This window comes from Fistularia commersonii, chromosome 11, assembly GCF_037954325.1.
Source record: "Fistularia commersonii isolate RoL2024-O1a breed Wild chromosome 11, RoL_Fcom_v1.0, whole genome shotgun sequence".
NCBI lineage: Eukaryota > Metazoa > Chordata > Actinopteri > Syngnathiformes > Fistulariidae > Fistularia > Fistularia commersonii.
The window spans coordinates 10,755,844-10,768,239 of NC_141294.1; the positions used below are offsets into that span (position 1 = coordinate 10,755,844).

Below are 12,396 nucleotides of genomic sequence, written 5' to 3' on the forward strand. Positions count from 1 at the left end.
AATGACACTCCTGCCTCCGCTACTAACCAAGCAGAGGTAACTGACAAGGTGTGTGTGGCTCTTTGTGAAAAAAATCAGAAGGCTGAGCCACAGGTGCTACATTAGTCATCCGTCTTTACATAGACAAGTAAACCTCAAAGCCCACATTGGTAAGAAGTGTAAGTTGGAGTGTTTCTTAGAGTATCAACTTGCAAGTCCTTGTTCTAAATGAAAAAAAGTATAACACATTCCCAGGAATTCCTGGGGGAAAAAAATGGCATCAATCGGTAGAACAGTAAACTAGACATATATCATTTACAGAATGGGTTGGGCTAAAAATGTATTGTGCTAAAACAGGTGTTCAAATGTTAAACTTATTGGTGCCAGAGTTTATTGTCAAGGAGCCAGGTCGCAGTAAAGTAGTAGAACAACCCATGACATCTTTTGATGTTAAGATAAGATAAGATAAGATAAGATAAGATAAGATAAGATAAGATATAGACAGCAGAGAGAACAACAACAACATCATCAAGGATAAGCATGAAAAAAAAGACAGTAAGGTTGAAAATAGACAACCTAAACGACACATAAACAGAGTGACAATAGCAATGACTAAAATAAAATAAAATAGATAACCAAAAATGAGCAAGATGCATGTGAGCTAAGACCAACAAGGATAAAATGGACAACAGAGTTAAGGCATGACAGGTAGTGAGGTTGTGGTAGCACGGATGTGCCATCCAGACTGCTGTTAAACATAGCTGTGGGCACAAAGGAGCATCTTGTGAATCTGGCTTTGAATGGAATGGACCATCGTTTATTAGTCACATCTGCTTTGATAACCTTAGAAATTAAGTGTAGTGTGAGCATAGGCAAATAGGTCGCCAGAAGGGATGAACAGTATTGACTCCATGCAGAAGGAAGTAGTCTAGACTGACCCAATTATAATTAACAACAACCACAGTACTTTTCTGTACCTCATACAATATTCAGAGTGGCACAACAAATTAAGAACATTTACCAAAATATGTAAGGCCAACAATATCACAAACAGCACATTAGTTTGAGCGGGATTATTACCTTTCAAACTTTGACCAAATACTTACAGTACCTAGTATTAAAAACTGTTAGACAATTATTGACACTTTGACTCATCTGAACAGAAGTCTTGGGACTCTCCATTGTCAATCAACTGACCCCTGACCAGCAGAAAAAACTAAGACCAATGATATATCAAAAAGATCTTCATTTTCAAACAAAAAGATGAGCAACATATAGGATGTATTTGTTCTCTGCAGAAAAGTCCTGTAAGACGCACTTTGACTTCTGTACCAAAACTTCTCAAAAAGAGATGAGTATTTTTGAGGTCTAGTAAATAGAGGATGGATTCAAAAATCCCTCTCCCCCAATCATGTCCAGTAGTTTGTGTAAGTAAAAGGTATATCAATCATATCTCTGTGTGGATTACCGTGAGCTGTGTTTGGATTACCTGAAGCTGAACCAAATATCCATCCCTGATCACCATGCTAGCCCTCAAGTTCAAGGTATAGTAAAAAGGGGGGTTGAGTGTGTCAAAAAAATCACCCGCATTTAGAATACTCTGAGGGCCAATAGGAGCATCTTCAGTTATAGATAACATTATATGCTTTGTCTAAGAATATACATGTACCAAGAAGTACTACTACTGCTACCGATGTAGCATGAGACCATATTGTTTGAATTACCTGCAAAACGTTATCATGACCAGGGTAAGGAGTTTGAGAATAGGCTGTATTTCCATGATGAAATAATACTGTGGTATTCATGGCTCACACTTTATCACCAGCTAGAAACAGTAAGGTCAAGAGACTAATAAAACATGACTTTTCATGCTCAGAAACCCTACAGAGGAAGCCAAGTCAAATTGGAGGAGCTACTTCAAAAAGGGCCAGCATTGATGTATCTGTACACAAAATGAAGCTACAGGATATACCCCATATTATCTCTATGATACAAATCCACAGCTGCCTATAATCATTATGTGTTGCCTTATGCCAAATGATCGCAGCACATGTAAATACTTAATGCATACTGAATGGCATCAAAAAGTTTTAAGCTGATGAGTTGATGTAAACAAAAAGAAAAAAAAAAAAAATTAAACAAACTAAAAAAAAATCGTGAACATTAGACCCATGGAGGGGAACCTTAAATGCAGAAGAGGACCCATGGACCTCAGATTTTGTGTTGAGGATACTTTTCAACATGTAAATGACAGGAGAGACTCCAAAAAAGTATACTTTGGTCACAAAAAAGGTGTAACGTGGGGATGAAACAGGCAGGATGAAATCCCTGACAATATAAAATGGGGAAAAATGTTGAAACCACATCATGGTATTTGACTTAATGTTGGATTCTGCTCAGACAGTTCCAGAATACAGATCACTGACAGAGGGAATTATACAAAAATATGTGAGATACATTAATAAAAGGGAGTCTGTCTTTAGGGTTCTTGGGTAGACTGAGGGGCAAAACCTTCATTCCAAGCTATATAGCCCATATTTGTAGCCCACAAGCATTTCATATCATCATTTTTGTTGCTGGCACATACATTGAAGAGGGTGCTCCCTGTTTTGCCAAGAATTGCTGTATAGAGAGTATCTAGCAAATCTTGCGATTAGTTTATGTCCAAAGAATATTGTCAACTTTAGGGTATCTATTCAACTAAATTATCATTCAAGCATTGTTCACAAAAGCAAATGGGTGTGATTATTGTGTGAACAGAACGGATACTGATTTGAAATTCCTATAGTATGTTGAGTTTTGTCAAAAAAGTGAAGTTAACTAATTACATTTCCTCTGTGTTTTTCTTGGTTTCTTTGTTTGTTTGTTTCCCCAGAGAGACATGCTGGATGTCAGTGAAATCATGAAAGATTTGGCCACCATGGTCCATGAACAGGGAGACACCATAGGTAAAGTTCTGTCCATTTTCCTGTCGTTGATAAGATCAACAAAGATTGTGTTTTACGCCATAGGTTCAATTATTGTATTTGATTAATCAGATAAGTTTTAATATCTGCCTCGTAAGTCAAATTTCACCAGGTTGAATGTCCTTGGGGAAATGCATATATCTGATAGATTTGCCAAAACACCAACCAACAAAAGAAAATGGAGAAAAATGCAGATTTTTTTTTTTTTTTATTCCAATAGAAATAGATTACTTGGTTAAAGTACAAGAAATTTAGATACCGTTCAATGCAGTGCCAAGGATTTTCAAATTACATTTATTAAAATCGTCTCCATGGATATGAGCTTGATAACATTAGTGACTCTTCACATTGCTCTTAAATCTAGTTGATTTACAATTCTATCCCTGATGTCCTTACACAGCTCTCTGGTCTCTGCCATTTTGGAGAGGTTGTGCTTGGTTTACCTCTTAAGAACTAATAAGTCTGTGAGAGCCACAATTCTTACTGGTTGGTAGGTGATCAAATACTTATAGCATGTAATAAAAAGCAAATTATTTATTTAAAAATCATACCATGTCATTTTCTGGATTTTTGTATTAGATTCTGTCAATCACAGCTGAAGAGTATCTATGATAAAAACGACAGACCTCTACATGCTTTGCAAGTGGGAGAAGCAGTTTATCAAAAACTTTCTCCCCATTGTAATCAGCATTGAAATAATTAAGTTACTCGTGGTTATATATTGTTTTATGAAATCAGCCCAGATTTATTGATTGGTTTCTCATTCAGGTTTCACTTGAGTTGATTAATTTTGTTTTCCTAAATGCAAAAATATTATGGGGAAAAGCCATCAGAAAAGCTTCTACATGGTGGGTTTATAAAATGTACAATTTATGGCCACTTTTCATGCATATAAATATACATAACATCAGTGTATGTAATTATTAAAACAGTAATAACTGCAAAAGTTGGAACAAAATATCAAACAAATAAGTAAACAAATGAAAAAAAATGTTTTGGGGTAATTTATTTTCTGGGCTGCCTCTTCTTTCTTATTCAGACACCAGGAAACTAAACAAAAATATGCTTGAGAAATCTCCACATAACAAGGATACCAGTAATCAGTTTGTTAACAGAAAAGCTGTGTTGGGTTTATACTGCATTTTTACATCACTGTTGACTTTGATTGGTGCTGGCCTTGCATCACCTCTCCACGTTGCCAAGGTGAATTTCTTGAGTCACCGCTATTACTACTAAGTTTTTTGTTGTCTTTCTTTTTTTTTTTTTATTATTTAAGAGCAAGAGACTGGGCATGTAACAAAGCAGACTATCATAAAAACGTGGTACAAAGCCTCCTGCTGTGATGGCTTAGAAAACAACATGAAGTATCAACTTTTTACCAAATAGTACCAGAAGTATGAATACCGATTATTTGGTCAGATTAGACTGCCATAACAATTAAGTAAAAAAAAAAAAAAAAAAAAGTCAAATATTTTTCAAGGCTGCTGCAAATCGATACATTTACTATAAACACCCAGCTCATTCATGATTACCCCCGGTAATATATCCCAAATCCTTACATCCAAATGACCGTCAACAAGACGATGCTTCTCAGAAAAGGCTATGAGCAGATGTCTTGCTGTAATTCTATTATATTGTTTCATTAATGATTGCGGATATGGCTTCCACAGATAGTATTGAAGATTACATCCAGACGTCATCCTCCAATGTGGAATCAGCCAATCAGGAGCTTGCAAAGGCCAACCAGTACCAGGTACCCCTCTGTCAACTTTTGAGCTTCACATCCAATTTGTTCTGTTTGAATTTTGTTTACCTGATGGTGCTTTCAGATTGTAATATAGTCATCTAAGCTTAGCTTGATTAACCATGCAAATAGGGACGTTGCTCACAAGATTCCACAGCTTTATCACAACCGCCACTGGCATAATAATAAAGATGATGTAATTTCCTGTCATACTTTATGAGTTTGTGCCTTCCGTTAGAGGACTTGTATTTCTCGATATAAAAAAAGAAATGGTTGCCTGGAGACTTAAAGTAGAAAAATTAAGTCTCTCTCTCTCTCTCTCTCTCTCTCTCTCTCTCTCTCTCTCTCTCTCTCTCTCTCTCTATGTATATGTAGAGAGTGAGATATATGTATATATAGATGCATATAAATATATATACATACATATATATATATATATATATGTGTGTGTGTGTGTATACACATATATATACGTATGTATATATGTGTATATATATATATATATATATATACACATACATAGAGAGAGAGAGAGAGAGAGAGAGAGAGAGAGAGAGAGATAGATAGATAGATCGATAGATAGATATACAGATACATATATAATAAAATGGATAAGAAAAAACATCATTAATGGACAACAACTGCTGCCAGAAATTGTTTTCTCTGACTTCTGTCTCTAGTTTTGGATATGACTTGAATTTCTACTTCACAGCACATATTGAAGAGACATTTTATGAGATGCCCAAGGGTTCGCTTTGGTCTTTTCTTTCCAAGGAAATATATGTGTCTCTGCCATTTTGTCAGCGACTATCTCAGTAGGCCAGAGCACTGTGTGGCTTTGTGCTGTGTAGACCCCCTGGCTATGGTAAATAATGTATTGACTTAAGTGTCACTGGGTTAATAAAGGAAATACATTTTTTACTGGAGACACATAGCTCCAGAGCTAAAACTAAATCTCTACCTTTAATACATTTGATAACCATACAGCCGTGATTTTTGATTTCTAAACTGTCTCTCTACACCCACATGGCCTACAACAAAGCAAGTATTGACCATATTGCAGATAATGCAATGTCTACATAATTTAAGCCCAATAGAACAATTTGCTTAAGTCTATGTGTTATACATACACACACACAAACATAAACACACACACATATATATATATATCCTGTGTATTGGTCAACACAAAAATAGTTATTCCCCTATTTTTATGTTTAGCTGCAGATCATTATTTCATTGCAGTGTATGAGAGATAGACATGAACTTTTTTTGCTCCTAAGAACTGATGAGACAGCAGTATACCTGTAGCCCACTCAACATTTTATTTTGCACCTACCTAACAAAAGACAAGGGCCAAAGCCTATTTAACTTGCTGTCAACTTTACTCACAGCTTCACCTCTGTTTTGGCCTACTACATCCCAGAGGAACCCACCATAAATTGTTATCATCCTCCACTTGTTGCATCCTTGTTTTGCACAGACATACACATAAACACTCTTTCACTGCCACAATTCTTTCACAATTAAATTTGAATATCCATTCACCTAGAATTACTTGACATCTGATTAAGTAACCCTTTAATGGCCATTAGTCCCTTTGTTTTGTGTGAAGAAACTAGAGTTTTCCTCCAACCCTTCTCTGGTTAAGGTCATCAAAAAGTACTATTATACCAGCATGAGCACTGTCTCGAATGGGTTAATTTTAGAATGTTGAATTTCATTTAAAAGTGAACAAGAAATGTCTCTTCATTTGATCAAATGAATGATTTATGCTTTAATATCTCCATTAAGCTCACTATTATAATTTTTCCTTGGCTGTCTAGGAAAAGATCTAAAGTTAGATTCGACTCGATGTATCACAAGCCCAAATCACTGGCTCAGCTGTATCGATGTTTTGCAGTGTCCAATGTTTGTCATGACTGCAGTGGCTTCTGTGTGCGCTCCCCTGCCACCGTTCAAAAATAGAGAGTGAACAAATGGGTGAATGGCAACAGCTTTCCCATTAATTGTCTTTTCATTATCTCAAGAAGAGCTGAGCCGTGACCAGGCTCACATGAAGCAATTTAGCTCTCCGCCAATCCGTACAGCTGCTGTCGCTGCAGAAGGAGAGCAACTGAATGGAAGAAAAACATCAAAGAGGAGACAGACAGAAAGCAAAGAGTCAGACAGACAGACAGAAAGACAGTGTGATTAACCTGGAGGCATACAGGTCTCTCTCTCTGTCTCTCTTGCTCGCTTTGTTTATTATATGCAGTATGTCAACTGATAATTCTCTTGCTTTAATTCCTCAGTCTTCAAATTACATGTCATTGCATTTCTGCATTTCTCAATCTACTCAAAGCTATTCCTATGATGTACTTCAAGTAAAAGAAAATAAATCAATTTAATAATTAAGGAAGAAATAAAGTTAGGTCTTATTTTTAGTTATTTGAATTTATCATTTTGTGTAAGATCATTATCTGTATAAAGAAAGGCAAATGGAATAATTCATTTTAGTTTAGTTGTGCAATTATGCTGATAAAATTTCGTGATGCCATGGCAAACTCAACCTCATTCCTTCGGGATAAATAAAGTTGTTCTTATTCAGAGGTTTAGCATTTCACAAGTCACTGAATTGTCATATGAATCATATGACTGATCATAGAAGTGTATTGTTATACAGTGGGGCAAAAAACTCAGCCACCATTTGTACAAGTTCTCCCTATTAAACAGATGAGAGGCCTTTATATTCCATCATAGGTACACTTCAACTGGGAGCGACAGAATGGGGGGGAGGGGGGGTGCGGGGATCCAGGAAATCACGTTGTAGGATTTTTTGTGAATTTATTGGTAAAGTCGTTAGTAGGAGTATTTGGTCACCTATAAACAAGCAAGATTTCTGTCTCACAGACCTGTAACTTCTTTAAGAGGCTCCTCTGTCACTCACATGTTAAACGTATAAATGAGACCAGTTTGAACTGGCTATCAGTATAAAAGACACCTGTCCACAACCTCAAACAGTCTCACTACAAACTTCACTATGGCCAAGACCAAAGAGCTGTCAAAGGACACCAGAAACAAAATTATAGACCTATACCATACTAGGAAGACTGAATCTGCAATAGGTTAGCACAGGCCTGGCCAACCTGTGGCTCCTGAGCCGCATGGGGCTCTTACGTTCATGTCGACTTTTGTGTTTGTGTGCTTTTTACTTGTGCAATCACGTGCCACTCCAGTGTTCTCCGCGCACAGACACAGCAAAAACAAAACACACACAAATACAAGAATCGACATGAACGTAAGACCCGCATGTGGCTTGGGAGCCACAGGTTGGCCAGGCCTGGGTTAGCAGCTTGCTGTGAAGAAATCAACTGTGGGAGCAATTCTTAGAAAATGGAAGACATACAAGACCTCTGATAATCGATCTGGGTCTCCACGCAAGCTCAACCCGTGGGGTCAAAATGATCACAAGAACGGTAAGCAGTCAGTAAGGGGACCTAGTGAATGACCTGCAGAGAGCTGGAACCAAGGTAACAAAGGCTACAATCAGTAACACACTACGCCGCCAGGGACTCAAATCCAGCAGTGCCAGTCCCCCTGCTTAAGCCAGTAAATGTCCAGGCCTGTCTGAAGTTTACTAGGGAGTATTTGGATGATCCAGAGGAGGATTGGGAGAATGCCCTGTGGTTAAAGGAAACTAAAATGGAACTTTTTGGTAAAAACTCAACTTGTCCTATTTGGAGGAGAAAGAACACTGAGTTGTATCCAAATATCACCATACTTACTGTGAAGCATGGGGGTGGAAACATCATGCTTTGGGGCTGTTTTTCTGTAAAGGGACCAGGTCGACTGATCTGTGTAAAGGAAAGAATGAATGGGACCATGTATCATGAAATTCTGAGCGAAAATCTTGTTCCATCAGCAAGGGCACTGAAAGATGAAATGTGGCTTGGTCTTTAAGCATGACCATGATCCCAAACACACCGCCAGGGCAACAAAGGAGTTGCATTTCAAGGTCCTGGAGTGGCTTAGCCAGTCTCCAGATCTCAACCCCATAGAAAATCTTTGGAGGGAGTTGAAAGTCGATGTTGCCCAGCAACAGCCCCAAAACATCACTGCTCTAGAGGAGATCTGCATGGAGGAATGGGCAAAAATAGCAGCAAAACCTTGTGAAGACTTCTTTAAAATGTTTGACCTCTGTTATTGCCAACAAATTGTATATAACAAAGTATTGAGATGAACTTTTGTTATTGAACAAATACTTATTTTCCACCATAATTTGTAAATGAATTCTTTAAAATGACAATGTGATTGACTGGATTTTTTTTCTCATTCTGTCTCATAGTTGAAGTGTACCTATGATGAAAGTTACAGGTCTCTCTTATCTTTTTAAGTGGGAGAACTTGCACAATTGGTGGCTGACTAAATCTTTTTTTGCCCCACTGTATATTCAACATATGTATTCTCAAGGTGCAGGTAAATATCACTTGGCCAATTCTTTCCATCACTGCTTTTATAGGCATGAAGAATATGAATGAAGAAAACCAATCAGTGATTATCAATGCCCATGGGACCAGGAGCAAATAGAGACCAGCACTTCTCAAAGAGCAAATTCCAATCAAATAAATGCAGTAATAGTAATATTTCTACGTAATCCATCAGTATATTTAAAACTAATTCAAATATTAAGGATGTAGTGACACCCTCCAGGTGTCTGTGAAGGTTTTTAGTCATCTAAAACATAGTGCTCAATGGATAATCTTATTGTTGAAAGTGCACTTGTTTAGTCTCTTAAAAAAAGTCCTAAATTCTAAAGCCAAATGAATCAGTTATCTGAAGCACAAAAACAGAAATATCAACAAACTATTCCAGAAAATCAGGTCAAGAATGGCAGGTATAACATCCAACAAACTAAACTAGCCCTTTAGCTAGGACAAGATTATACAAGACGGTATTTGCCTTAACTTTTGCCCATTGTGGTGTTGGCAAAGATGTTACTTGAAGATAAGTTGTTTTTTTCAAATATAGAAATCTGAACCCATTACTTTTTTGTATTTGCAGTCACCGGACTGATAGTTCCTTTGACCTTTAACTTCTATTTTTTTCTAATTTAAAGAAACTTGGCTTGATCATATGTCCAGTGATTACTTTCCTTTTTTTCTTACATTTTTAACTTATTTGAGACTATATATACATTTGTGTACTTGTGAATTCATGATAAATCTGTTTTACTGCCCAGATATGCAACAGTGTATTAAAATGAATTATTTACTCTGTGTTAGCATGAATAATACAGTTCATTAGGAACTTACCTCTACTCTAATTTCTGTCTGTAGCCACTAGGAGGTTCAGTGAGCCTTTGTGCCAATGCAGCTTCACCTGCAAGGGTGGTATCTTCCCTCCTATAATTTCCAATAGGGCCCTTGAACAGTTTTTACTGTAGAATATATTTGCCCAATATGAAATTAATGTAGCATGGTGTTAATGTCACTCTTGTAAAAATGAAGAGATTGAACATTTGCAGCAATTCTATGTATTGATGTAGAAGTAAATACTCCCTGACGCTGGCCCACACGCACCAATGCACATCCACAGTGATGGTCAATTAAGACTGGATGTCATTTTCTGTATGTGCCCTGCCTTGTATACTCACTTAACATTGAAAATAAATTGAATCTATAATCCATTATCTGGAGGCAGATTACTCTCCATGTCTAGTTGCTGTTATGTTTTATCATCTCATCTGTGTTCAGTGGACCAAGATGAACTCTGATTGTTGATTGCTGCACAAGATGGGTTATAATTACCAATAAACCACATATGTTGTCGCAATTCAATGAACAAAAGCTGTAGACAGTCGAATTAAGTGTGGTAGCAACTGATTAGAGTGGACAAGAGTGACTCCAAACTGATGTGATTGAAGAGTCCATCCCTGTAAAGAGCTGAATATCGATCCAAAACTGAGTGACTAAACCTTCAAAAATGCCCTTTTTTTATCTAGTCATAATCCATGGCCTTGCTGTTTTAATCTTGCAAGGATATAATGAAGTGGGTGTGGGAGTAAAGAACCGGACTGTGCGATGTGAATACCTGGTGATGTAGATGAATGGTTCCAATGGCTCACATACATTAACAAACCAGCACACAGATAATACAAATCGTTGCCCTGTTGAAAAAAGTATAAAACCAAACAACATAATAACATGATTGAACCCCTAACTGGTTGTTGCTCTTGGCCTCGGTTTGAGCTGTGAGTCAAACTAATCTAGCGTCTTTGTTCAACTGTAAAGGATAAAGTAGAAAAAGCCAACAGCTTGCTTTAATTTCCTTGAACAGAAAAAAAAAAAAAACAACTACTAAATATATATAATATATCTATGCATATTTTAAAAACATAGATAAAATCTTGCTGGCCAGCGTAAAATTGTAATGCTTGTAATGCTTAGCACCAGACTGAACCAATATCCTAACAGTATTAAATGGAGACTCAGAGACACACCTCTTATGTCTGGTTCAATCTGAGGTATAATCACTCCACCACTCCCAGTGCCAGATTGTCAACTTCCTTTACTATTTCTATTCACAGTGTTCTCTTCCTTTGGTCTGGGAATAATGAACAACCAGTTGGACTTTTCAAAAAATGTAGTCTTTCAGAACAATGCATAAAACCAAGTTAATCCAACACAGATGTGGACATGAAAATAAAAAAATGAAAAAAAAAAAATGAATTATCGCAGAGTGTGTGGCATCACCACTTTGCATTTCGACCCACTCTGGAGAGGGGCTCGCAGTTCTTAACTCTCCCGGTTCTTGATGTTAATTATTAAGCCATTTGTGACTTTTCAATTTAACACTGTCCTTTATAGTCAAACGTGCCATTTATTCAGTGCAAACTCATTCAACTGTTATTCTCATTGAAGCATGTTATCATCCTCTTATCTTCTTAATAGACTTGTATACTGAATGGGCTTTATGTTCTACACACATCGCTTTGTCCCTCATATGTACAACCATTTTCATTTGTGTTGTCATTGTATAAATTGAGCTTTTGTTAATATTCTCTCTTGCATTGACATTTCTATGATTTCCTTGCTATCCAATCACTATCCAATTGCATATCAGCATTAAGAAGTCTTTTCAATGTTGCACACGGTTCTGAAAGCAGCTTTTCATCTTCTAAAATGACAGAAGAAAACAAAGTTCATCTCACTGTAAAGGACTCCATTGACTTCTTGTACACTTCAAAATTGTCGTTCCAATTTCACTTCCTACCCTAAATCGGATTAACATCCTAAGCAGAGACATGGCATCCCTGTATCCGCAAATCAGTAAAATGCCCTGGTGTATTATTTTGCTAACATACTACACTCAGGCATGATGAAATGGTCCCATTGTGGCCGCCTTGACTACCTGCACTATAAAGTGGCTCGGCTGGCAAACTGAGATTTGCTTTGATAAAATGACATTTTGGATCCTTTTTTGCCGTGATCCCACCATTACCGGAATAATATTGACTTTTTTGTATGGTTAAACTGCTTTTGATAAATCCATCAATATTTACATAGGTATGTAGGTATGTATGGATGGATAGAATGAGTAAATGATTGATCGATTGATTGATTGATTCATTCATTCATTTATTCATTCATTCATTTGCTTATCAGTTGAATCTTAAACATGTTTCTTTCCATGGCTAGCTCATGGCAGCATCTTCTTACAGATACT

General features: G+C 36.9%; 1 protein-coding gene across 1 annotated transcript in view; it reads left to right on the forward strand.

The window, feature by feature from the left end:
• Nucleotides 1–12,396, forward strand: part of tsnare1 (T-SNARE Domain Containing 1) — a 138,079-nt gene that overhangs the window by 95,369 nt on the left and 30,314 nt on the right. The window contains exons 9-10 of the mRNA XM_086154904.1: nucleotides 2,855–2,927; nucleotides 4,616–4,698. Of these exons, the coding sequence (XP_086011030.1) occupies nucleotides 2,855–2,927; nucleotides 4,616–4,698 (156 nt within the window). The remainder of the gene's footprint in view (nucleotides 1–2,854; nucleotides 2,928–4,615; nucleotides 4,699–12,396) is intronic.